The sequence below is a fragment of the Chiloscyllium plagiosum genome, chromosome 10 (assembly GCF_004010195.1).
Source record: "Chiloscyllium plagiosum isolate BGI_BamShark_2017 chromosome 10, ASM401019v2, whole genome shotgun sequence".
Classification (NCBI taxonomy): Eukaryota; Metazoa; Chordata; class Chondrichthyes; order Orectolobiformes; family Hemiscylliidae; genus Chiloscyllium; species Chiloscyllium plagiosum.
In genome coordinates, this window is record NC_057719.1 from 66,028,960 (window position 1) to 66,056,092 (window position 27,133).

General features: G+C 39.2%; 1 protein-coding gene across 10 annotated transcripts in view; it reads right to left on the bottom strand.

The window, feature by feature from the left end:
- Positions 1 to 27,133, bottom strand: part of ryr3 (ryanodine receptor 3) — a 347,517-nt gene that overhangs the window by 54,862 nt on the left and 265,522 nt on the right. For 2 of the 10 annotated variants that reach the window (XM_043697973.1, XM_043697971.1), the window contains exons 70-84: positions 26,222 to 26,245; positions 23,171 to 23,341; positions 21,003 to 21,062; positions 19,523 to 19,654; positions 17,020 to 17,132; positions 16,167 to 16,266; positions 11,536 to 11,642; positions 10,450 to 10,501; positions 8,633 to 8,683; positions 6,231 to 6,330; positions 5,881 to 5,960; positions 5,480 to 5,556; positions 3,624 to 3,697; positions 2,781 to 2,798; positions 1,988 to 2,068 (exon numbers count right to left, since the gene is read on the bottom strand). In XM_043697973.1, coding sequence (XP_043553908.1) covers positions 1,988 to 2,068; positions 2,781 to 2,798; positions 3,624 to 3,697; positions 5,480 to 5,556; positions 5,881 to 5,960; positions 6,231 to 6,330; positions 8,633 to 8,683; positions 10,450 to 10,501; positions 11,536 to 11,642; positions 16,167 to 16,266; positions 17,020 to 17,132; positions 19,523 to 19,654; positions 21,003 to 21,062; positions 23,171 to 23,341; positions 26,222 to 26,245 — 1,240 coding nt within the window. Of the gene's footprint in view, positions 1 to 1,987; positions 2,069 to 2,780; positions 2,799 to 3,623; positions 3,698 to 5,479; positions 5,557 to 5,880; positions 5,961 to 6,230; positions 6,331 to 8,632; positions 8,684 to 10,449; positions 10,502 to 11,535; positions 11,643 to 15,225; positions 15,323 to 16,166; positions 16,267 to 17,019; positions 17,133 to 19,522; positions 19,655 to 21,002; positions 21,063 to 23,170; positions 23,342 to 26,221; positions 26,246 to 27,133 lie in introns of all 10 variants that reach the window. The other 8 variants (XM_043697979.1, XM_043697978.1, XM_043697972.1 and 5 more) reach the window with 7 other exon arrangements.

The following is a 27,133-nucleotide window of genomic DNA, read 5'->3' on the forward strand; positions in this document are numbered from 1 at the left end:
CATCACTCTGCAAAAATCTTGTTTTAAGGTTAATTATCAGACAAAGGAAATGGAAGGTCTTTGCTAAACACAGACCCTCCTTGGCTCCTAATGGATGGAATGGGGGTTATGGAAAATATGGTCATATGGATCTTTTTATAGTTATGATTTTGGCAGAATAGTGAACTGGCTCTGAATTTCTCAGTCAGAATGGTCACTGATCCAGGTAGTTACAAAGGAACATGTGAGTAGAAGAAATGAAAAATGAACCATGCCTCACCTTCCAATGATTTTTCATTTTCTGAGTGTTTATACATATGTTTTTTTAAAAGGAATTCATCAATTAAATAGTTTTACTGGGAGCCATTTGCACAAATATACCTCAGTGTGGAGGAAATAATCTGGTTTAGCTTTGCTTCAAACTTGTTAACTGTAAATCTGCTTGTAATCAATGTTAAAAGACCTGTTCGCAGCTAGAGCATTTATGCATCACATCTCCCTAAGTCTTCTTTCCTTCAATGATACTCAGTTTTTTAGATCTGTGAATTCAAAGTCTCAGATTATTTTTTGTTGGTCCTCTGACAATCTTTAATAAACTACTATGTTCTGAAAACAAAATTTTATATTGCACCGACTGTTCTTGGCCAATGATCCACATCAGATGAGAATAATTTGATACAACTAACTTAAATGCTCAAAATATATGCTAACATTTGAGTATTTTATTTGATAATACTGGATAGAAACTATGTAAAAGATTAATAAACAGACCCGTCTTCTATTTATTTGCTTCAGTAATAATACTTCCAACATTTACATATTTGTGGTTCCATTTTGAATGATTTATCATTTGTCCTTTTTTTTATATATATTCTCCTCCTTATCTGTCCTGACAGCATTGATTCCTTACTGGGTATGTCCCTTGTGAGATGAAGGCCTGTAGGTATTTTTCTCAAGTGACTGTGGTTCATGCTTATGCCATGACAGGAAGTATCTGTAGGCTATCCGACTATGTGAGGTGTAACATGATCCCTGTCTGCAGAAGTGCTCCACAGAACAGAGTATGAGAGAAATATCTGTATGTCCTTGGCTAGAGATTAAAGATAAAAAAAATTGCAGATGCTGGATTCCAAAGTCGACAAGCAGGAGGCTGAAAGAAGGGTTACACCTGGAATGTTGACTTCTTCACCTCCTGATGCTGCCTGGCTTGCTGTGTTCTTCCAGTCTCCAGCTTGTTTACCTTTCCCAGGGATTAGCAGCAGGAACGTGTGCTGATTTTGCCTTTCTCTCCAAGAATTCCAGGACCATCCATAGTAATTTACAATACCAACAAGACTGGCATTAACTAATGCAGAGTAATCCCTGAAACTTCCTAATCAATGAAATTTAGCTATTTCATTAATGTTTTTTAGTTTACGTGTTTGGATGTGTTGTGGCAGGGAGCACCTGAACCAGGACCTTCTGGCCCAGAGGCAGGGACACAACCACTGCCCAATAAGAGGCCCTCAGTGACTTTGTTAAACCAATCAAGCCATTAAAAGTGCTAGTCTGACATCATCTTGACATATTGAGTTCCACTGACTATCCCTTACCAGTCAGTTTAGTTAGTCTTTTCTCACAATAGTCAACAAGTCATAAGGTATGTCAACATTAGCAGATTTTAAGAAATACTTTGCATTAATTCACTAGTTAATACTGTGAAGAGCCAATATCTCTCAGAAAGAGGTGTTTCAAGAATGGAGAGAAAACAAATTGTAACACCCTAGTGCAGAATCTTATTGAATGAATGTAGTGCATTGTAAATCACATTATTCTATAGGTAATTGGAGATAAATACATTGTCAGCAACTTTGGCATGCACTCTGAGAAAGTAAGTTACTTAAAACATTACTGTAATAACTCAAATGTGAACAAATAAAGACAGCATGGAAATTATATCTGTCTTTTTAGTTATCATTTTTTATTTGCATCATGGAGGTCCTTCAGCAGATACCAGAACTAAACTCACCATCATTATGGCCCTCACAGAGCAGTTGCAAAAACCGAAACAAATCCCGAGTAAATTCATCATTCTGCAATACTTTGTCACCTGAGAATATTAAAGAAAGTGATTGTACATTGTAAAAGACATTCTAGCATTTGGTATGTCATTACAGAAATCAATTGTAATCAGTATTTAGTAAATCACGGAAGTTAACAATCTCACACAACATTAAAATAGGTTCATTCCACATTACATCATTTTAATGTTATGTTCTGCATTGGTCTTTGAATTCAATTTACGTCAGGACATTGTGATCACACAACTTTTTTCACAGCGAAAATTCATATCACAATCAGGTTGCTTGCACATTCTCGCACAAGCTTAACTTATAACCATCTATGTAGTCATTGTTCGGATAACAATAAAAGCACAAACGCAATGTTAATGCAAATATAAAGTTTGAATTTTGATGCTTTTCAAAAAAAAGATGTAAGTGTTCCATAATGCATACAAAAGGATTTAAAATCAAAACCAAAATATTGTTTAAACAACATATAATCATTGTATTCAGCTGCATTTTTAAGTGCATTCTTCACTGGCAGACATCGGTAACTTCCATTCCAAGAATTCTAATATATGAACATTTTCAAATGTTATTTTAAATGCAAGCCACACAATAAGCAGTTTTAATGGACCAGAAAAAACCCTATATTTGTCCTTCTATTGTCCAATCATGGAATAATGATCAGTACTTTTTTCTGGCCCACATTTTGTCAGTTGTGCCATTCGAAAATAAATATTCAAACCACGTATTTACCATGTTCACGAACAATGACTGTGGATCAATGGTTTTAGGGTTCAAGGGAGAGGAGAAGAATGTGAGGAAATGGTTTATTAATGAAACATTTAAAGAAAAACAAAACATCAATCTTAAAAATGACAAATTTCTAAGACCACAAATTAAATTAGCAATGAACACATAATATTGAAGTAATCAGAGAATAATAACAAAACATATTTTCGGAAATAATGGGCTGAATTTTAGCTGCATTGTTCTGATCCTAATGGTGAATCCCAGTTCCGAATCCTGAAGCTAACGATGGAGGGACCCTGGAGGAAGTTTCCAAGGTACTTTCCAATAGGTGATTCCACCCAGAAACCCCAGAAGCTCTGACCAGCTGACATTTCCAGCAGAGGTGTACTGTATTGCTGGAGGTGGGAGATTACACAGTGTTAAACTTGCAAATCAATCAGAATGTACCATGATTACAAACACCAGGACATCAATGCAGAGGGGCAACTGCTTTCACAGGATGGTCTGCTGATGCAGTCCAGGAAGCCCAGAGGACTTATACCAGACTGTCACTAAGTGGTCACCATTGTTCCATCTTTGGGCTTCATCTACAAGGTGTGTAAAGAATTCCTTCAGCTGGCTGCCCGTTGTTGGTGAGCAGTCAGCCAACACCCCCCAGAAGCTATCTCCATGAAAATAGACAGGAGCCAAGAACAGTGGTTGCTAGCTGGGAGCTGGTGGCACATCTGCCTCCAAATTTGCCTTAGCCTTAGGAGAAAAATTCCACCCAACAAGTTAAAAGCTGTGTATGTGTGCAAAATAACCTTGGTAACTCTTCCGTGAAAAGATAAAAGATGCCAATCTTACGTGTTCCATCTTCAGTCACCATTCCCAGACCTTCTGCTTTGTTTTGCCTCTCAAAAGCATTTAAGTCAAGAACACTGAAATTGCAAGAAGGGAAGAAATGAAACTTTTACAAAATTTGTCTCATCCATTACTTATGGATTGGAAATCTGTAAATAAGACTGCTTCATCAATTATATTCAATTTTTCATTCTGAACAAAGGATTTAAAGAATATATATCTTGTGAGATGTATGTGCTGCCAGAAATCTAGCTTCTGTGGCTTGTCCCTAGCTGATCTTGGATAGGAGTTATAACCTGATTGATTTAGAATAGAAAAGTTCGCCACCCCTTTAAACATTGAGGACATGCCTTTGTATCACTTGAACTCATTTTTACTGGTCTTCATTGCATACGTTGGTACCAGTTGATGTGAACCTGTATATTATTTGTTCTCAGGAAGTAGGCAACAGTTTTCCTGTTATATCGCTAATTGCCCTGTGACGGTGCTGAGTCACCTTGGAGCACAGTAACTGGGAGACAGGCTTACAGCAAGTTTCCTTCTCTTGAGGCCATTATCATACCAATTGGATTTTTACATTCATCCATCCAACAGCTTTACAATCAGCTTTAAGATTTTTATACAATTTCTTAATTTTATTAAACTGAATTCAAACTTTCAAGTGGTAGAATTTGGACTCACCTTTTCCAAATTATCCACCAATATCTCTGGATTATCAGCCCAACAAGATCATAATAGTGACACTTTGTACGTGTTTTAGTGAGAAGTGACTGTGCATCTAATGTAGAATAATGTGTGTCCCTGGGCTGCACTTCCGTGTGTATTCTCCTGCTTTGATCTTGCAATGGAGCAATGGGGAACAGGAGACGCCCAAGGAAACTCAACCTCCGATATTTTTATTTTTGAGAGTCTTACAGAAATGCACCTTTATTTAGACTTCATGAAATCTCATCTTTTCAATTTTGCCATATCTCCTTTCTTGACATTGCCCACATCATTCAAATGCTAAGAAAACTCCACCCTTACATTTTACCTTTATGTTTGATTGGAATGTAGTCCTAATAACTATTTTGAAGGAAGTAGATTCTTTGCTCAGATAAAAAAAGCCAATTGGCTTTGTTGTTAGTCATTCAGTTAGTGAGTTAAGGTGAAGCCATTTCAAATCAGCAAAATATAGATTTGGTCTTGAATTCTGTTATGAAGCTGTTACATGGTGTACAGTATTATTTAGGTTACCACTTTGTTGACACTTTGGGAGAGATGCAAGCGGATAAATCCTGACAGAAAATTTGAAGTGGACTCCAAAGGCAAATTAATGCCTTGTCATCTATGTCAAGCTGTTTCCAATAGTAGTGCCCAGCATTACTTTGGATTCAACCAAGAGGTTAAGAGTACAGTACTCTGAGATTTAGCAGCACAGGGTCTCTATAAGTTGTGGCGAGGCTTGTGTGCTGGCAAGAACCCTCCAGTTTTGTTGAACATAGCGGTAATCATAAAAGGGTGCACCACCATTGCATAAGGCGTTTGGTTCCGGCAAGATGTTACTGGACAATTAAAGCAGACAATGAAATTTCAGATTCCATTGGTTTGAACATTTCAAAGCTGAAACTGAAAAAAAAGTCAATCAGCCTGTTGTTAAACTCCAGCCGGTTTACTCATGCTCTTTAGCAGAGCAGACCTGCTATTCTTATCCAGTCTGACCTTCCTGGGCCATACTGATGGGTTTAATTCTTAACAGGGGCTTATGAAATGCGTGAATGAGCATGATGATACATGGGACGGTACAGCAGTCTACATGTCAAAGGCAGGAGCTTAAAAACATGCCCAACATCATACAGATTTTGTTCATTTTGTTTTACCTGCAAAAGCGCATGAGTCCAGACAGACTTCTGAAAAAACCACTTTCCTTCTTCTCCTTCAAATAGTCCAACATTATCTGACAAACAGAAGACATATTGCAATTGTATTTGCTGGAGTTAAATTTACATAGAAGTATTAGTAATTAAGTGATGTTATCTGTATAGAAGCTGCTCAGTAAATTTCATTAATAATTTCCTACAACGATTGTTACAAACTCCTACATCACAAAATGCTTTAGGATAAGTGTTGTATAATTTAAAATAGTCTTTGAAAATGATATTATCTGCAGAAGAATGTAAGACTACTGTATGTTTGAAAGTGAAAAAAAACTTGTAAAGGTTGAATGCATTAGGGAAGTAAAGCTGATGCTCATTTTATAATGATAAATAAATGCATTTACCCGCTGGACATCTGCGTTGCCACCATTTAGAATGGCGATACCAAGCTTTAAAGTTGTTGTCACCATCTTGCCTAACACACCTGTTGAACAGTTAAAATATTAATATAAATGTTAAGACCAAGGAATAGTAGGATAAAGAAACACACCAAAAATCACACATTTGGGACAAAGTGCTACTCGTCCACCCTTGGACTTTAGCTATCAAAGTACAGTCATAGTCTGTACTTTGGCAGACTATGCTTTAGCAAAATCATCAACACAGGAGATAACTGGGCGACATTGCTATTTTTAGCAGTTGATGGGAAGCAGTCTCTCGGGTCCAGTATAGTATGCGGATGGCTGTACAGTACCTTTACTGGCACTGATCACTTGCAAAACCATCTCAGCTGCTGCACGTTGGTGAAGTCTTGCCTGTTGATAAAGAGTCATCTGTTTCTCCATTTCTTTTTCCTTGTGGAAAACAAAATGTAAACAGTTTTAATGGAAGAACCATGCAGTTATTATTTCATGAAACAGGCCCTACAGCCCAACAAGTCCACAGTGACCATCTGAAGTATAACCCACCCAGACCTATTCCCCTAACCTATTATCATATATTTACCCCTGACTAATGCACCGAACCTACACATCCCTCAACACTATGGGCAATTTGGCATGGCCAATTCACCTAAACTGCACATCTTTTGGATTGTGGGAGAAAACTCCACACAGACAATCGCCCGAGGCTGGAATCAAACCCAGGTTCCTGGGACTGTGAGGCAGCAGTGCTAACCACTGAGCCACCATGCTGCCCAATGCATTGTTTATGTAGCACATGGAGTACAATTTGTTTTAATGCACAAAATAATAACATAAGAGGCACTCAATTTATAAACATTTAACTTATAGGGGTTCGTATTTATGAAGGGGAGAAAGTGAGGTCTGCAGATGCTGGAGATTAGAGCTGAAAATGTGTTGCTGGAACAGCGCAGCAGGTCAGGCAGCATCCAGGGAACAGAAGAATCGATGTTTCGGCATAAGCCTGAAGAAGGGCTTATGCCCGAAACGTCGATTCTCCTGTTCCCTGGACGCTGCCTGACCTGCTGCGCTGTTCCAGCAACACATTTTCAGCTTCGTATTTATGAATACAATCCCATAGGTGTAATCTTAAAGGTCTTACATATAAAAGCTTCCTGTACTTACAGACTATTACTTTATATTGTTCTGCATTGTGTTCAGACTTCTAAGCAGACTCAAGAATGGAATCTGTTCGCAACCCAGGAACTGTTTCTACTTATATATTTATGCTATGTCAAGCAAAATGGAAGCATTTTATGATTTAGAAATAAAACAAAAATGGAATTTCACAATATCTTTCAGATCGTCCATTTGTCTGAAACAATTGCTAAAGATAAATATAGAGATATAGAAGCCCTACAGTGTGGAAGCAGGCCATTCGACCCATTGAGTCCAGATCGACTCTCCAAAAAGCATTTTTTACTGCAGTGTGGGACCACAATGCACATAACTGTATTTAGGGCAGAACTGTACACAAAGATAAGTGGAGTAATTCCAACTACTTTGGTAATAGTATAAATGGGGTGATACCTAATTATCTGAAGTACACACTTCTCAAATTTTCAATTCCAATAACTTCAACATACCCATTAAGAAATGGACAGTCTCCTGGTCAGACCAAATTGTGCGAAAGCTGTAGTACAACTGCCTCCCTGTTAAAAAGGTTCATGCCACTAATATACTCTGTGGCAATGTCCTCGTTTTTGAGGGAATACCAAAGACAGTGTCTAAGAAATTCAGTATCTCATTGGCCAATCAATTAGATTACTTAGTCACAGTCACAGCAATTTCATTTATTTTATGACCATTGCTGTGGTTCTGTTCGCCGAGCTGGATGTTTTTGTTGCAAACGTTTCAGCCCCTGTCTAGGTGACATCCTCAGTGCTTGGGAGCCTCCTGTGAAGCGCTTCTGTGGTGTTTCCTCCGGCATTTATAGTGGCCTGTCCCTGACGCTTCCGGTTGTCAGTTTCAGCTGTCCGCTGTAATGGTCGGTATATTGGGTCCAGGTCTATGTGTTTGTTGATGGAGTTTGTGGATGAGTGCCATGCTTCTAGGAATTCCCTGGCTGTTCTTTGTTTCGCTTGCCCTATAATGGTAGTGTTGTCCCAGCTATCCCTAGTAGCCACACACGCAGACGACAAGCAACATGAATTTGACTGGGACAACACGAACACCAACTAGCCACGAAACGACATGACCAGCTATCCCTAGTAGCCACACACGCAGACGAGAAGCAACATGAATTTGACTGGGACAACACTACCATTATAGGGCAAGTGAAACAAAGAACAGCCAGGGAATTCCTAGAAGCTTGGCACTCATCCACAAACTTCATCAACAAACACATAGACCTGGACCCAATATACCGGCCACTACAGTGGACAGCTGAAACTGACAACCGGAAGCGGCAGGGACAGGCCACTATAAATGCCGGAGGAAACACCACAGAAGCGCTTCATAGGAGGCTCCCAAGCACTGAGGATGTCACCTAGACAGGGGATGAAACGTTTGCAACAAAAACTTCCAGGTTCGTGAACAGAACCACAGCAACGAGCACCCGAGCTACAAATCTTCTCACAAACTTTGAATTTTATGACCATTATTAGCCCCATGAGGAAGGAATGACATTTTATACAATTATTCTTTCCAGAATAAATTAAGCTCCAGTTTTGAAACCTTTCTTCAATCCACTTACTTCAAAGGTTTTTTCCTTTTCTTCATCTTCCTCCTCAGCAACTTGGCAGCTCTAATTACAGAGATGACAATGTTAGGGTCACATGGTCTCTGGATTCACCTAGCATTTTTTGTCAAGTCCTGAAATGTTTTCATAGAACAAAATTCGCAAGGAACGAGAAGTATTTCCATTACCAACTTCACCAATTCTCCCTTTCAGGTGCACCCCATGGTCCACAGAACGCTGCCAACAATTCAATCTTTGGAGGGAAGCAGCTCCTAGTGAACCAGTGGAGATAGTTTACCTTTTGTACTAAATATGAAAAACAGGGAAATACCACATGGCTCCTATCTCAAATCCTCAACCAAATGCCCCAGTGGAAATGGGTGATTAAGATTGATCAGACGAAGAAGAATCAGTAACAAGTGGCCATAAACATCAGATTGGTTACCAATGAGATATTTTCATCACTAATGGAACATGTGAGAAATGCTTGAGCATTCTGGCCCCCGTTTTCCAATCCCCCTCCCTCCCTGTCAACCAGTCACACAACCTTTCATTTCTCACCACTTGGTATTTTGTACCCACACACACCCCTCCGCTTTAGCTCCGCCCCATTTCTATTTTATCCATTGTGGCCATCTCCAAAACTGGTGACTGCCTTAACAATAGGAGGACATGCATGCTTACAGCACTGTGATCGGCCTCTCCCTAATGTTCATAATACATGGGAAGAGGGTGAACTCTCCAAAAAACCTCCAATCTCTCTGGAAACCTCACTTGAGGACAACCAGTTAGGGAAAAGTCACCCATAAGTACAATGGAAGGAAATGGAAGGAAGCTGCTCCTCCAATCACAGATTGGTTTCCCCTATGCTTGCTGCTGATGAGTCAACTAGTGAGCCAATCAGCAGCAAATGCAGGGATGAACACTCTGGCAGCTATGTCAATAGTACTGGCAGAGCAAAGGTCACCAGGGAAATGATGGGAGGGCCAGTGAGGTCTGACTGGGAGGGAAAGGGACACCTTAAAGGCAGTGATGCAGGCTGCAAGGGCTGGGAGGTTGCAGCGAGGAGTGATGGTGATAGTGAAGTGAGACACAAGACAGTCTGCCAAGGCAAGGGGAGGGAGGAAGCAGTTGCAAAGAAGTGAGAACAGTTTCAAATCTAACAACAATTTAATACTAGATTGGAATGATAAAAACGTGAAATCACCGAGGTAACAAAGTACTTTGCAACAAATGCGATACAGCTACCAAAAGGTTGCATTTGTTCAGGAGCTATTCTATGGAGAACATTGTAGTCGATATTATTATAGTAAAGATTGCATCAATTTTTAAATCTAAATCTGAGATCAGTAAAAGGGTAGTAGCTACCTGTTTAAAATATTCTAGCTTGGGAATACAAGCTGTGACCTCACCAGTTTATAGAAGAGGTGTTTAGGATGATTGTTTTTTTTGTGTAGAGACATACATCAATGTTTTTTGGAAAAGCTTGTGCTAACCTGTGTCTGTTTTCTTGAATCAATTTGAATACTGTAGCATATAGAAAAGTAATGCCTTCTTTGTGTACTGTGGCTTTATATGTAATGGGGTAGACAATTATTGAGGATACTAATGAATTCTTATAATTCTGTCTACTTCAGATATCCTATATAACAACAGAAATACAGAAGGCATTGTTACTGTGTGACTGCATCATTTAATAAAAGGGTTAATGAGAATGAAAGATAGCCCCTGAAAACCAAAAGGTAACTGCTGAAATCAAAACAAAGGAAGCCCTCGAGAAAAAGTAAACAAGTTCTTTGTGCCCTGCCCGCACCGCTCTCTGTCTCACTTACCTTTGCCATCATGTCTGCATATGCAAGGTACAAAGGATCATCTTCAATAACACTGCAAAAGGTGATTTGAAAACATTTAATTCTGGAGAATTGAAGTTTGGTTTTAGTTTGTTTGCCTAAAATTTCTGACAAAAGCAATTCAATATTATAAAATGCAATTTGGGGGCAACATTTTGTATATGGTCAACTATGGTTTGCTCCACTCTTTTAATGAGGATAAGCTCTTGAAATTAACGTGAAGACTTAAGATAAAGAATACTTTCAGTACAAGGCACTAACTGCTTTCATCTCCCTCTTGTGAACAGAAACAACAATAGCTGGTGTAAGACTATAAGCATCTCTCCATTTCTACCATGATGAGTAGATCTGCACTGCTGCTTGTCTTAAGAACTGTTCCAGTTACATAGGTTTTTGAAGTGGTCTGGGTAAGTCACAAAGCAGGTTCCAAATCTGAAATAAAACCATTAGCAATTGAGCATCACTGCTTATTCAGAGGAATTTCTGGGTCGAGGTGTGTCCAGTCAAGCCTTCATATTATCATCTCATGTCATCTGAAGGAATGCCTGAGACCAAATAAAGTCCTTTTGGAAAAAGAGATAGATATATTCATTAAGATTTAACTGGTTGGGTGTGCATTAAATAAATATGCGGAGCTAGTAATCATTGGGGTGTAATGTTTTGTAGTGTGGTCAATCGAAATAAAACTGTCAAAGTGTGGATTTGGACCATTTACTGTTTTCTTCCATTATATACCATTCAAACCTGGAATAAATGCTAGAACGATATTGCTCTGAATAAACTAGGGACTTCCACAAGTAAGCTTAAACTGTCATGGAACAAGTTGTAAAGGAGTTGAGAGAACAGAAGGTGTTGAACCCTTTACAATGTGGAATCCTTTACAGGGTGGAGCAACAGTTATTTGCCCAACATTATTGATGATTTAGTACATTTCCAAATCAAAGAAATGCTTCCTTGTTTACTTCAGTTGCTGGTACTTATTGTTTCTTTCTTACCCAGTGATATACCTAGTATTGTTTGATTGGCAGCAACAGCCTAGACAAAAGTAAAAGAATATGTTTATTTTACCTCCTTTCAGTGAGGGCACTACGGCTGAAGTGAAGTATAAGCTGGTGAAGCGGATCCGGTTTCTTCTCAGACACTTCTTCCTCTTCTTCTGATATTTTAGCAGGTTTCTAAGCACATTTAAAGGTTTGTTTTAAACCAGTGGATACAAGCCAAAGTACTTAAACTGTGAGCTGTACAGTTTTATAGAATGTGCAAAACAAGAACAATCACATTTTGCATCTAATTATCTCCATAAATCATTAGTTTACAAGTAAGACTATTTATCTAAGATAAATAGATAGTTGTTAATAAATTACATGACCCTGCATCAGATTTCTTCTCAAAAAAATCACAAATTTTCTCTCCACTCTTAGTTTCAGTTTTGCACATTAAACAAGTTAGATAATTCTCACAGAGGTCCAAAGATAGTTTTATTAGTTTGAACAAACAAACCCTTTTGAAAGGCATGCTCATCTATTAGATGGCACAGCTGTAGTTTAATTTAAAACATAACATGACGATATTGATGAAAGAGGGTAGTAAGAGAAGGAACAATATTTCAGACCAATTACAGTAATATAAAATGTAACTTGATCAATTATGACCTTCAAAATGCAGTCAACTTTGGAATCATGGCAGAAGACATCCTTTACCTGAAATTAAACCTTCCATGCCTAATTGCAGATTCTTGGATCTGGGACGAAAATGATCAGTCAGGAGAATATTGATCCTCCCTCCAAAGGGTGGAAACCAAGCCACTAAGCTGAAGAACTTGGCAACACAAGGTGGCTCGGTGGCTCAGTGGTGAGCACTGCTGCCTCACATGGCCAGGGACCCGGGTTCAATTCCAGCTAGGGTGATTGTCTGTGTGGAGTTTGCATATTCTCCCTGTGTGTGCATGGGTTTCCTCCCACAATCCAAAGATGTGCAGGTTAGGTGAATTGGCTGTGCTAAATTGCCTATAGTGTTCAGGGATGTATAGGCTAGGTGCATTAGTCAGGGCTAAAGGTAGGGTTGAAGAATGGATCGGGGTGTGTTACTCTTCAGAGGGTTGGTGTGGACTTGTTGGGCCAAAGGGCTGTAGGAATTGTAATTCAATTATACAGCAAGGTTTAATTTCATGTAAAAATTAAAACTGAATAATCTATGGAAATCTTTAGTGTCAATTAGCAACTAGTTACAGAGGAACACTGACAAAAGTATAGGAGTTGGATAGTTGTCCAAACTGGTAGTTTATTTTATTCTTTCATGGGACATGGCTTTGCTGGCAAAATCAGCATTTGATGCCAGGGCCTAACTGTCCTTTATGTTAATTTTTTTTTCATTTCACCAAAATGTGCTTGTGCTACTGCCACCTCCCAGCCAAATATTCCAATTGCTAGGTCCCCCGATCAGCATGCCTTTGAACAATGGGACAAAACCTGCCAGGCTTTACCTGTCATGTTCCTGCTTGATTAAACGGCTTCTATCCTGGGTTAGTACTAGCTGTGGTGGAATGGGCCTAACCACCATAGATTTAATCAGGGTGGAGGCAGGGAGGGGATGGAAGTTCCCTGGTCACCTTCCTGCCAATTGCATACATATCTCTCAACAGTGATCACCCTTGTGTGCAAGAATCATTATCTGCAATTAGTAGCAAATATCTGTGAATTCTGTTGCTGCTATGACTTACTCAAAGTATTTGCCTTTGTTTCATTTGATAAATTGTATCAAAATATTTCACCTTTTAACAGTCAAGGAGGTAGTCTGATTTGATTTTAGAATGCAATCATCACGAAGCAGCGCATAATCTGAAACAAAAACTGAAGTTGCTGAAAAAGCTCAGAAGGTTTGGCAGCATCTGTGAAGAGAAATCAGAGTTAAAGTTTCAGGCCCAGTGACCCTCTCTCTTCACAGATGCTGCCAGACCTGCTGAGCTTTTCCAGCAACTTCTGTTTTTGATTTTGATTTACAGCATCGGCAGTTCTTTCGGTTTTTATTCAGTGCATAATATGAACTGCTCTCTAAAGCCATAGACAAATAAAGTAGCAATCAACCTTACAAAAGATCTGAACAACAAAAAAAAACTTGTGTCCTTATTGCTTTCAAATTCAGCAAACCATAGCACAACGTGCAAGCACAGCCTAGCAACACAGGCAAATTCAGTGCATTTCATACAACTTCAGGATTACATAACCCAAAAAAAACCCTGACAAGCTTGTTACAAGGCTCCTACACAATCTTTGTGAAAGGATATTTGATAAACTATTTGAGCTTCAGTCATGTTTTATGACATGACCTTAGCCAGTCAGAGCTTTATAACACACTTGGGCATTCTTTTACTACATTTTTAACACATGCAACAGCAGTTGTATAATGCATCTCAACATTCAGTGCCATGGATTCTCCCTTGTACAATCCAATCTATCCAGTAGGTGTCTGAGCAAGTGATGAACATACTGCACCATTGACAGTCATAACAGTTTCAGGCTTTAGTTGCCCTCATGACATTTTTCAGGGGGAAGTGATATGTTTCTACAGGTGAAAAAAATTAAAACTGTGAAAAATCTATGTAACTCTTCAGTGTCAATTAGCAACTAGTTAAAGAGGAAGGCTGACAAAAATCTAGAAGCTGGTTAGTTGTCCAAACTATCAATTTTCTCACTTTTTCGCAGGACATGGGCATCAATGGCAAGGCTGGTATTCGTTACCCATTCCTAATTGCCCTTCGTGGCCTGCTTGGGCATTTCACTGGCGAGTTAAGAGCCAGCCACGTTATGGTGAAAGTCACATGCCAGCCACAGCAGATAAGGATGGCAGATTTCAATGAATAAATCTGAAATTGAAAGTAAGTCACAGTAATAGGGACCATGAAACCACAGTCAATTGCTGTAAAAACCCATCTGGTTCACTAATATTCCTTAGGGAAGAGAAAGAGTCATCCTTACCTATTCTGATCTATATTTGACACTCAACCCACAGGAATGTGGCTGGCTTTTAACTGATCTCCAAGCCAATTAGGAAAGGGTGATAAAAGGTATAATTTTTAGAACAGCAAGTCTCTAATAAGTGGAAAGGATGTGGTGGTAAGTTGCAAAGTAAAAAGTTGCCATTGCCTTAACAGACTTTGGCAGCTCTCTCATGAGAGAGAGAGGGACGATTGATGGTTGCTTAACCTGAGGGTCACCACTCCTCAGCAGAGGGGAGAGGTTGAATATGAGAGTTCTTCATGGTAACCTCAGCCGATGTGGGAATTGAACCCATGCTGTTGGTACAACTCTGCAACGCAAACCAGCCCTCCAGTCAATTGAGCTAACTGGCACCAAATATGAATAGCACACAGTTTCTGAATTAGGAACAGAGGGAGATCTTTCCAGCCATTTACAGCCTTGATACTCCATGCTAAAAAATGTAGCAGTTAAGTATCATCAAATGATCACCTGCGTTATGCATTCTTTCATTCTCTGCACCAAACACAAGCTAATGACAGCTAAAGCCAGTCCACCTTACTCAAGCTCAAAAGGTACCTTGCCACTCATAGGAGCTAAGTCCCATTCCAGTTTCCCATGAAGAGCAGCAGCAACATATTTTCACCCTCAAACCTGCCTAATATAACTCATTGAGAAAACTTGCACATATTTTATAAAGCTTGGCAATAGCACATCTTGCAGAATGCAGCATGGCCACTTGTACATGAACTGGAAACCAGTCACGAAAGAGGCCAGTACTTACAGCTAAATCCTCAATTAGTTTCTCCTCAAATGAGTACTCCTCTGTCTCTATCCATGATTTCTGATAACTCTGAAGGAAGAGGTTAACAGCACGATGCCTAGGAAGCGGGAGGGTATAGTAAAATCAGGAGGAGTAGGAGGTGAGACAGTTTCTTTTAGTAGATTAAGGGAGACTTTATTAATTTAAATAACAGATAAAAACCATTAGTAGAGCTTTGTACAACTCCCATTTTCTGATTGGTCAATGGTGTGCCATAATCTCAGATGAATTTGAAGTGTGAATTACTTTCTAATGTCCTTTAGGGTTTAATGCTGAATAAAGTATGATTCAATTGAATAAGGAAAAACAGAGATATGCTGAAATTTGAATCATCTTAAACTCTCACTTACTATTAAAACTTCATAAATTCCATTTGTTTTAATTATAATTCATATTAAACTGCAACTATCTCAAGCATTGGAATCAGTGAACAAATGAATTATGATGCTTGAAGAGTCTGATTGAACTGGGTATCCCTTAATACATTTCCTTCACAATCTTAAAAATAATTTTGATACTCTTTCACCTTCAGAGATCAAGTGGTCAGCATAATCTGTTTTACTGTTCTCTGTTATGTCTACATCGATAGTCATTGTAGATATACATCTACAATCAACATTGTGTGGCAGCAATAGCTTTAATTTATATACTGCCTACATGGTGGCAAAGATATCCCAAGACATTGAGCAGCTGAGTGCAGTGCAGATTATTTTTACATTTAAACATTTGCACTGCTTTTTGCTTTTGCCATTTGGATGCAAGATTTGCAGTGATTTTTAATTGACTGACTGACCAATCAGATTCTGTAAGGTTCATTGTACAAACTGAAGGCAGGAGGTGCGCAAAGGAGAGTGTATGAAAGGACAGGAAGCTGTGCCTATCAAGCAACTATTTTACTTTACCGTCAAATAGACGATAAGACTCTCAAAGTCAGTGTTCTTATATAGCTTTTCCAGCCACAGATGTTGATAGGAGTTCAGGAAGTAAATGTTAATTTTGTGTCTAAAGAAAAGGGATACATTTTTTTTGCATGGATCAATTGAAAGCATAGATATTTTTCCTGAATTTTCTGTGGGATACTGCACTATACTAGGTGAATTAAAACAAAGCAGCTATAAATATTTTCTCTGTTAAGGTTTTACATATTACGGATGTTTTCATTTTAAGGCGGCACATAAATAAATATTTGTCAAAGACCTCACTCTGGTCATTCCATTAAATTATTTTAACTACATGTATTAATTACATTTTCATTTACACAGATGTTCTGTGTGACTTATAATTAATAGACAAAGTATCATGACTAGCTTTATGAAATGCCTTTCGACACTAAATATACAGTCTGGACAAATCACACAGTTAAAATGAATACATAAGTTGTTGGCTTGCATGTGATTTCTCACATGCCAATCTCGGGGTGGTGGTTAAGCTACAAAGAGAAATGAGTCTTCCTACAAGATAGGAGTGCAGGAAGGTACATGTCCTCATCATAACCACAGAGCAACAGAACATTTATTTACCCTTTTGACAGAGGAACACAGAATGGAAGCAAGTTTTAAGAAGATGAGATAACAACATGAATAATGGTTGGGCATGACTGTTAACCAGTGTGGGAAAAAGAAATACTATATCCAATATACTAGCTTTACAAGGTCATAAATGAAAATGAAAATACAAGACCATATGATAAAGGGTAAATTGGAGAAACAATTGCTAATTTGTTTCTGACTACATGAACATGCAGCACACCCCTACCTTGGCAGATTATACAATGGAGCCATCCTGAAGCAGGCAACCACTGCTCTCTTTCGTTGCTTGGATAACAGCCTGTGCCACCCTGTTTTCTTCAAGCGTAATGGCTGCTCCACCTTTAAAAAAATAAACATAATTTACCAAGGATTTACTATTATTATTTTCATACCAAAACATGATAGAAACCAATTTCTAAATTAAGATAAACAAGAGATGCACTATTCTCTGGTCAACATGCGTCACTCTGCTGTTTGCTTTACATAGAGGCATCGTGCCCATTAATTTATTTTTAAGAATTTGCTGGATTTGAATATTCCGTGCTCACTGAATTTGCCACAGCAAGTAAAGGCCGGCAATTAAAAAACAAAAGTATCTCCTAATGACATGATATTTATTAATGTAATGTTAGGGTTTTAAATAAAATACTTCTGCCTCATTTATCTCTCACCCTTAATCCAATTTGAACAATCTTTATTTTGCTTTCTGTCTTTCACCTAATTCTAACCATTATTTGATGTTTAGTGCTCCTTGGTTTAGTTTGTATGTGTCTCAGTGAGGGATTTTCGAATTGATCCATTCAAGAGTCCCACTGCTGTTTGACCCAGTGTGTGTTGTCTCAGTGAGGGTTCTCAATCTGATCAGTTGAAGAGTCCCACTGCTGTTTGACCCACAGATGACACAAATCCATAGTAAAGATTAGATTAGATTCCCTACAGCCATTCAGCCCAACAGGTCCACAGTGAGTCTCCGAAGAGTAACCCACCCAGACCAATTACCGTACCCTATATTTATCACTAACTAATGCACCTAACATTATGGGCAACTTAGCATGGCCAATTCACCTGACCTGGGGAGAAAGTGAGGTCTGCAGATGCTGGAGATCAGAGCTGAAAATGTGTTGCTGGAAAAACGCAGCAGGTCAGGCAGCCTCCAGGGAACAGGAGAATCGACTTTTCGGGCATAAGCCCTTCTTCAGGAATTCCTAAAGAAGGGCTTATGCCCGAAACGTCGATTCTCCTGTTCCCTGGATGCTGCCTGACCTGCTGCACTTTTCCAGCAACACATTTTCAATTCACCTGACCTGCACATCTTTGGATTGTAGGAGGAATCCCACACAGACACGGGGAGAATATGCAAACTCTACACAGACAGTCACTCAAGGCGAGAATTGAACCTCGGTCCCTGGCACTGTGAGACAGCAGTGCTAACCACTGAGCCACCATGTCACCCCACAGTTGTCACAGTAGATCAAATGCAGGATGAGAGTAAGCCTTGATTCTAAAGCCCGCAAGAGCCTTGAGGACAGCTGTCAGAGAGGTAGATGGTATGTGCTTTCCTTCCTCCTGATCACAACATCCTCGCCGTGGTTTACGTTTGGTTTAAGTACATTTTAATTGAATTTATTTTGCTTTCAAATTTAAGATGGACCTGTTACCTTAATGTTTTGCCTGTAGTCCTTACACATTATCAGCATTGAATAGACAAGTTAATGAAAAACAGGCATTTGGATATAAATTTCATTATGAGTAATTAAGCACCTAAGATATCTCACCTTAAGCTATGGCAGCTTCGTAAAGCCAGAAGGGTACCTCGACACCAGTACTTTCCTCTTTGGCCAGGTAACTATTTAGTAGATTTATGTTCTGAGATCTCTTTATCGTCAGTATCTATTAATTTACTTTATCTTTCCAACAGGGATTGTCCAATTTTTAAAATATACCATACAATATTACAGAAGACAGAACTATTTGCATTTGGCTTCACAAATTGCAAGGTTTCCAACAGGATTTGCTCTGAATCAAAACAATTCTGAGAATTCCCAGCAAATGGATAAGTCATTTTCCCCAAATCTGTTCAGTAATGAGTAATTTCAAACTTGTCTCAATTTCAATTATTTTGTAAACAGTGTATTAATCTTTTGGAGATGTTAATTGCAGTCCTGTTGCCTGATTGCACATGGAGATAAAAAAAAACACAGCATTTAATGCATCCAGTTACTAAGCTTATCAAAAGAGTATATGAGGTCAACAATGAGTGCACACTGCATGTAGAGTCAGTATTCCTCCTAGCTGGGATATTTGCACACTTTTATGCAGCAGCAGCTGAAAAACCTTTGATTCTGTGAGGTGACTAAAGCACAATCTCATGGATAAAAAGTGAGTACTTTTGAGTTGACTTAATAATTTAAGAATTATAAATATTTCTCATTTTATAATAACTCAGTAATTATCCCAGAGTTCTCCATTACGATACAATTAAGTGGCCTATTCTTGTATTGATGTGGAGGTGCTGATGTATATTGAACAAACCTAGATTGTTCTAGCTACTCCAGTAGCTACCGGACGAAGGAGCATTACTCCGAAAGCTAGTACATTAATGTCTTGTGATTGTAGTTACAGGAGCCACTTTCATTTTGGCTAAGGGATTTAACATTTGTGCTCTTACACAGTATTGCCATCTTTGATAATGAATCCCTTAATGATTGCAAACACTTTGTCTAAATTACCTGCTCCAAATGGAATATAGCAGCTGAAATTTTTTGCAGACGCTCAACAATCTTCTGAGGATCCATCCTCTCTTCTGGCTTGGCAATATCTTTATATAAGTTAAGTTGCCACCTAACTGCTGGGTCATCAGACTGCATGGAAGAGTGAAGAATCAGTAATACAATGACAATGAAGCAAAACGAGAGAGATGGAAGTAGATTTTCCACCTGAATCAAATAGAACATCATTCTGTCCTTGTTTCATAGGGTTGTTAACTCTACTTGTGTAGGCACATGATGTTTTGAAACCAGTTTCTATCACCTCGGCCGATTGTGAGAAAAAGCAAATTTAATTCCCCCTCTTGAGACATTAAGGATGTCAACAGACCAGAAAAAAATGCCCTCCTTGCAGCTATAACAAGTTGCGGGTGGGTTATTTCACCAAATTGTGTGACTTGCACCCGTCATTGTGGAGGAAGACCTGCTATGATGAACTGCCAGCCAATCCTAAGCAGTAGAGCCAGCAGCGCCACCAACTCAGTAATGGTCACTGCCAGTACTGTCATGAAGAAGACAGCATAGATCTTGGCCTAATGTTGGTCTAGGATATTGCAGGTTAGAGGATTTGGAAGTTTCGGGAGGAGTAGGGTTAGGAGGTCAGGGCTGAGATTTTCATGGTGGGTAGTTGAGAAATTGAGTCTTCAGGAATTGGGGATGGAGTGCCCCCAAAGCGCAAAGGACAACCCTACTGTATCTTCCTTTCTTTCTGCCATTGCTCACACACTCCCACTTGGCTGCCCATGCCAGATATAGACTCTCCTGCTGCTCAGATGCTGCCTGACCTGCTGTGCCTTTTCCAGCACCACACTTTATCAAGCCTGACTCTCCAGCATCTACAGTCCTCACTATCTCCCAGATATAGTTCAGCCTTGTTAAATCTTAATTGGTGCTTAATTTTTTATCTACATACGGTAGGCTGGCCTTTCAGTGACTGCACACCCTGCATATTATGGGGTTGAGATTGAGGATGGGTAGAAAGATGGAGAGCTGACCACCCAGCCTCTATGATGTGCCCATCTGCTGAAAACACACCTTGATGGAGGCACAGAAAGTCCAACACATTGCTAAAGAATATTTGACTACCAAGCAGTCAGTCAGTTGGAGACTGTCTGGGCTAACTCTAACAAAACAAAGATGTAGACTTTGAGCATGAGTCCTGTTTTGCTTTTGAAGACACTGACAGTTATGTTTTCAGTAAATGTCAGATCACAACTTCTTTATTATGAAGTGATATAGATTAAGTAACAAACAAAATCAAGGTGAAATAAAAACAGCAAATGCTGTAAAACATAAAAGAGTTTGGATTATCTGAAAGTTAAAACCTGACATTTTATGTGTGACCTTTCAATATAACCAAAAACAAAATAAAGTTGCTGACATAAAATAAGGATAGGTATCACCTGTAACTTAAGCTAAAAGGATATGCAAACATTAGCATTACCTTAACCTGTAAATGCATGTTATTTGTAAGAAATTCTTTAACTTCTTCATCTGTGTCTTTCTGTTGGTAGATAACACGATGGTAAGAAGCATTATACCATAATAATTCCATTACAAGACTGCAATACCTAAAGAAAAATCAAGAACCTTAGTACTCTGTGGGAAGCTAGGGAAGTGATTGCTGGGCCTCTTGTTGAGATATTTGTATCAGCGATAGTCACAGGTGAGGTGCCAGAAGACTGGAGGTTGGCTAACATGGTGCCACTGTTTAAGAAGGGTGGTAAGGACAAGCCAGGGAACTATAGACCAGTGAGCTTGACGTCGGTGGTGGGCAAGTTGTTGGGGGGAATCCTGAGGGACAGGATGTACATGTATTTGGAAAAGCAAGGACCGATTAGGGATAATTGACATGGCTTTATGCAATGAAAATCATGTGTCACAAATTTGATTGAGTTTTTGGAAGACGTAACAAAGAGGATTGATGAGGGCAGAGCGGCAGATGTGATCTATATGGTCTTCAGTAAGGCGCTCGACAAGGTCCCCCATGAGAGACTGGTTAGCAAGGTTAGATCTCATGGAATACAGGGAAAACTCGCCATTTGGATACAGAAGTGGCTCACAGATAGAAGATAGAGAGTGGTGGTGGAGGCCTGTGCCACTAGGATCGGTGCTGGGTCCACTACTTTTCATCATTTTCATCATGATTTGAATGTGAGCATAAGACGTATAGTTAGTAAGTTTGCAGATGACACCAAAATTGGACAGTGTAGTGGACAGCGAAGAAGGTTACCTCAGATTACAATGGGATCTTGATCAGATGGGCCAATGGGCTGAGAAGTGGCAGATGGTGTTTAATTTAGAAAAATAAGAGGTGCTGCACTTTGGGAAAGCAAATCTTAGCAGGACTTATTCATTAATGGTAAGGTCCTAGGGAGTGTTGCTGAACAAAGAGACCTTGGAGTGCAGGTTCATAGCTCCTTGAAAATGGAGTTGCAGGTAGATAAGATAGTGAAGAAGATATTTGGTATGCTTTCCTTTATTGGTCAGAGTGTTGAGTACAGGAGTTGGGAGGTCATGTTGCAGCTGTACAGGACATTGGTTAGGCCACTGTTGGAATATTGCGTGCAATTCTGGTCTCCTTCCTATCGGAAAGATGTTGTGAAACTTGAAAGGGTTCAGAAAAGATTTACAAGGATGTTGCCAGGGTTAGAGGATTTGAACTATAGGGAGAGGCTGAACAGGCTGGGGCTGTTTTCCCTGGAGGACCGGAGGCTGAGGGGTGACCTTATAGAGGTTTATAAAATCATGAGAGGCATGGATAGGATAAATAGACAAAGTCGTTTCCCTAGGTGGGGGAGTCCAGAAATAGAGGGCATAGGTTTAGGGTGAGAGGGGAAAGATATAAAAGAGACCTAAGGGGCAACCTTTTCACTCAGAGGGTGGTAAGTGTATGGAAAGAGCTGCCAGAGAAAGTGGTGGTGGCTGGTACAATTGCGACATTTAAAAGGCATTTGGATGGGTATATGAATAGAATGGGTTTGGAGGGATAAGGGCTAGGTGCTGGCAGGTGGGACTAGATTGGGTTGGGATATCTGGTCAGCTTGGGCGAGTTGGAACGAAGATCTGTTTCCGTGCTGTACATCTCTATGACTCTATGAACTGTTTGCATTATTAAATTACATTTGCCTAATTGTGAAATGGCACTAATGTAACAGTACAAACAAACCTTCAATTTAAAAATGGTATGAGTATTGCAACACATTTTGACTTAACTCCAGGAATCAATCTCCATATCTAGGGATACTTCACCACAACAATGAACAATAATAGCTAATCAGTCTCAGCTTCTGCTTTTTTTCTATCAATTTAGAGCAAGACATACTTGGCAAAAGAGTACCACACGAAGTAACAGAGGGAATAGTGGTGTAAATTAACGTACTGTAGAGATGAAGTGAGATGATAATATGTATTGAATCAATTCTGCCCTAGGAATATTTGACATAGATTTTGAGTACAAAAATAATCAGTATTTAATGTCATGAACATAAACTGAAGCAAACATTGAGAAAAAAACATTACATGCAAGTTTGCTATTCCTTCGAATTTGCTGAGAGTGTTATCTAATAAAGTTTGGATGGCATCGAACCAAGAAGAAAAGTGGAACATTACCAGACTGTATCTTTGTTTGGCCAATGAGATTAATTCTTGGTCTCCTGCAGTGCACATATTTAAACCAATCGGAAGCAGCTTTTTAACAGCAGCCACAATCAGGGAGGTCTGTATTGAGTAATAGTCGCCTCTGCGTTTTATTTTTTTCCTTTCCTGGCCTTGCCCTTCAGCCTAAAATAAATGAAATTGTGCACAGCAATGAGATGTTTTGTATTGGAATTGTTTATCAGTATATCTTTATTCAGAGATTAAGAACTTAAATAGAGATAATGTCTTTTCTGGGTAATGTATTAGGAAAACAGGAATATTGTAATGCACAAACTGGTTTAGAGATATTGTGAATTCAAAGTATTGGCAGGAAATATAAATTTAACTCATTCACACTATTCCACATGTGGTGGAACCAGGATTGGCTTCTTCAGCCATTGGCAAAGTTGTGAGAAATGAAGATCCGAGCTGAAAATGTGTTGCTGTAAAAGCGCAGCAGGTCAGGCAGCATCCAAGGAGCAGGAGAATCGACGTTTTGGGCATGAGCCCTTCTTCAGGAATGAGCCCTCCTGAAGAAGGGCTCATGCCCGAAACGTCGATTCTCCTGCTCCTTGGATGCTGTCTGACCTGCTGCGCTTTTCCAGGAACACATTTTCAGTTCTGATCTCCAGCATCTGCAGTCCTCACTTTCTCCCAGAAATGAAGACCCATCAACTGAAATGGATTGCTAGCTGTGTCTCGCTCAGCTTTCACTGGTGAAAAGATGCTGAAACACCATTGCGTGCAAACATTCCCTTTCTGTTCCTTATGGTGCGTCAAGCTGACACATAGATCTAAAGGCAGGAATTGCTTTTGAGTAATGAGTAGTCAAAGAGTAGCCATTTCCCCAAGTATATTCAGGCAATGAAAGCTTGCAAAATGTTTGGCTAAAGGGACTTTAACATTGAGCTAATACTTACTGGATATCCACACACCCGAGTCTTACACCAGAGGTCACTGAGACTATGACCATGATCGTCTGGTTTCATCAACTCCCTAACCAGACACTAAATGTATTGTTCCAAATGTTAGCTAAATCAGTACATGCCATGGATCGAATCTGGAATTTCTGGGACTATAAGGATGAGTTTCATAACATCATGGATTGAGCCATTGGAAGAAATTTAGCATTTGAGAAATTGCACAGACTGCACATCGGTCAGTAACGTTACTAGGATCATTGCAGAATAATTATACATGTCTTTCGTATGAGTTAAGTAAATCACGCAGTGGCTTCCATTAAAAACAAATTAGGCTAAGCTTTTTTCCAGCTAACTTTCATCCAGCTACAATGAAATACAAGGATAGAATCTCATTTATATTATTGTCACATATACATCAAGGCATCATAAATATGATCCATAGAACTGATAGCTCCAGACATGTATAAATGTTACACACCAGCGCAAGTAACACATATATGTTAATACAAATGGAATGGATTGAAAAGCTGTGATTGTGGTAGGTTAGCTGCATACTAGCTTTTTTCTTAATATATTGACTCTCAGTATATCTCAGGCTCTAGCAGCTGTATGCTCATGTTTTATGCCAGTGCTGCTGCAGCTATGAGCACCAATAGCACCTTTAGGATCGAGGCGAGGTGTTGAATTTATCAACAAAATAAAAATATATATCATCACCAGGCTGCCTGAACACAGTTAATTTTGATATAGTAGGCTGCATTTTGGAAAAAGCCACAGCATTGTATAATGCATCATGGAGTGAAACAGCTTAGGAAAAGGCCATTCGGTCCAACGTTCCTGAACAGACTCCTGTAGAGTCAGCCAAATAGTTAACTCTCCTCCTCTCTTCCCCTAGCCTTGACAGTTTTTTTTAATCCAATTTCCTTTTGAAAGTTTCTGTTCAGTTTGCATCCAGCACACAGGCAGATAGTGTATTCCAGCTCACCATAAATGCTGCACGTAGAAAAATCTCGTGTTTTATGCAAATTGCCTTTAATTTCTGTCTTATGGTTAGCAATGAAAGCAGGTTTTCTTTATTTACTCCATCAAAACCGTATCATTTGGTTTACATTTCCACTTCTCATTCCTTCTGACAAACTAAAACACTTCACAATTCTCTGCGTTAAATGTCTCCTATTCATTTTGTCAATTCTATGACCTTTTTAACTTTCTTGACATCACCCTCATAGCTCACACACAAGGCTGCAGGGGCAAAGCAGGAGACTGGCACCAGGTGAATTGCTCTTGCTGAGAGTTGCCACATGGCACTATGAACTGAATGGGCTTTCTTGGTGCTGCAACTCCTTCCATTGTTCCAGAATTTCTGAGTTTTGTATCATCTGAAAATGTCAGATCTCTAATATTTGTCAAAGAGAGCTCAGGCTATTAAACCATGTCCTTGGAAACCCCAGCGTACTCTCCTCTTGGCCCCTCCAGTTCTTGAATCTTTGCTTATAGCTTCGAAAAACAGAAATGAAGACAACATTTATTTTCCTCATGGTGTTCTCCAGTTTTACAATGTTTACTGCACAACATGCAATGTACAATATCCTTTCTGACATAAATGAGTAACTAATATCACCTACAAAACCAGTCAGGTGATATTAGATGCCTCCACTCTTACTTTAGTAGAAGTATTACTCTTACATTTTCCGTGGAACTGTTAATAAACTGTAATAAATAAACCAGCGAGTTCCAGGCAGCAATTCAACCTCATGTTTCTAGTCGCATTAATAAACCAACCATTTGATTGAATTCACTGCCTCGTTACTTATTCTATTAGTTTAGCTATAATTTGCATTGAAGCTTTGCATTGAAAGCTATATGGTCGTGTATGGCACATTCTTCTTGGCAGTTGTACAATTTATGACAAGCAGTTAGCCTTCTGCAGAGGTTTTATACAATGAGCATAGTGCAGCATTCAGAGACGTGCATATGCTCCCCGAATATTGCACTATGCTCATTGTATAAATGAATGTGATCATTTTTTTAAAAAACACAACTGAAGTTGCCAAGCCAGCTGTGGAGCTATTTGCATGATGACACAATCATGCAGTCTGACCTTTAGGCCAACTTGTTTACACTGCTTTGAAGAGGAAAAATGCAGGGGGAAAAAATAAATACAAGAATGTTAGTAATAAGTTAACATAAAATATAAAGTAATTAAAACAGTTAACAAAAATATATTTCACACATTTTAACTTTATGACTGATCTGTGTTAAAAGCAAAAGAAAAGATTAAGAATGTCAACTTAGCAGTTAATTGTGCATCGATTGATTTTATTACTGCTGTAAATTAATGCAAAACATTAATGGTTGGTTCACAGTATAATTTCTACTCTGGTGGGCGGGGGAGTAGCTCAGTAGTTAGCACTGCTGCATCATTGCACCAGGGTCCCAGGTTTGATTCCAGCCTTGAGTGACTATCTGTGTGGCATTGGCACATTTTCCCTGTGTCTGTGTGGGTTTCTGCTGAGTGCTCCAGTTTCCTCCCACAATCCAAATATGTGCAGGCTAACTCAATTGGCCATGGTAAATGTGGGGTTACAAGGATAGCATGAGTGACTGGCCCTGGGTGGCATGCTCTTTGGAGGGTCGTGCAGAATCAATGGGCTGAAAGGCCTGGAGGGATTCCAGAATTCTATAACTTTTCTGTCTCCAAGAGGTGAGGTGATAGCATTTGGAAATGAAGCTGTTTCTTGCACAATTACCATGACTAAGTCAGCTACAGAACAGTTGTCAGCAGAAAAATAGTCCCAATAATAACATTATTTTACCCCAAAATCGGAAATGTGATTGTCTGAGTGGGTGTTAATTTTCTCAATCGTTAAGCCAGACTTCATAAGAGCCTTTCTTAGTAAGATTTTCCAAAATTGATTCAAAAGTGGCAATTGGTACAGTAAAGCTTGACCTATGAGGAACTGGATCGAGCATGTTTAATTAGTTTCCCTGTATAGATTTGATCTTGGATGCA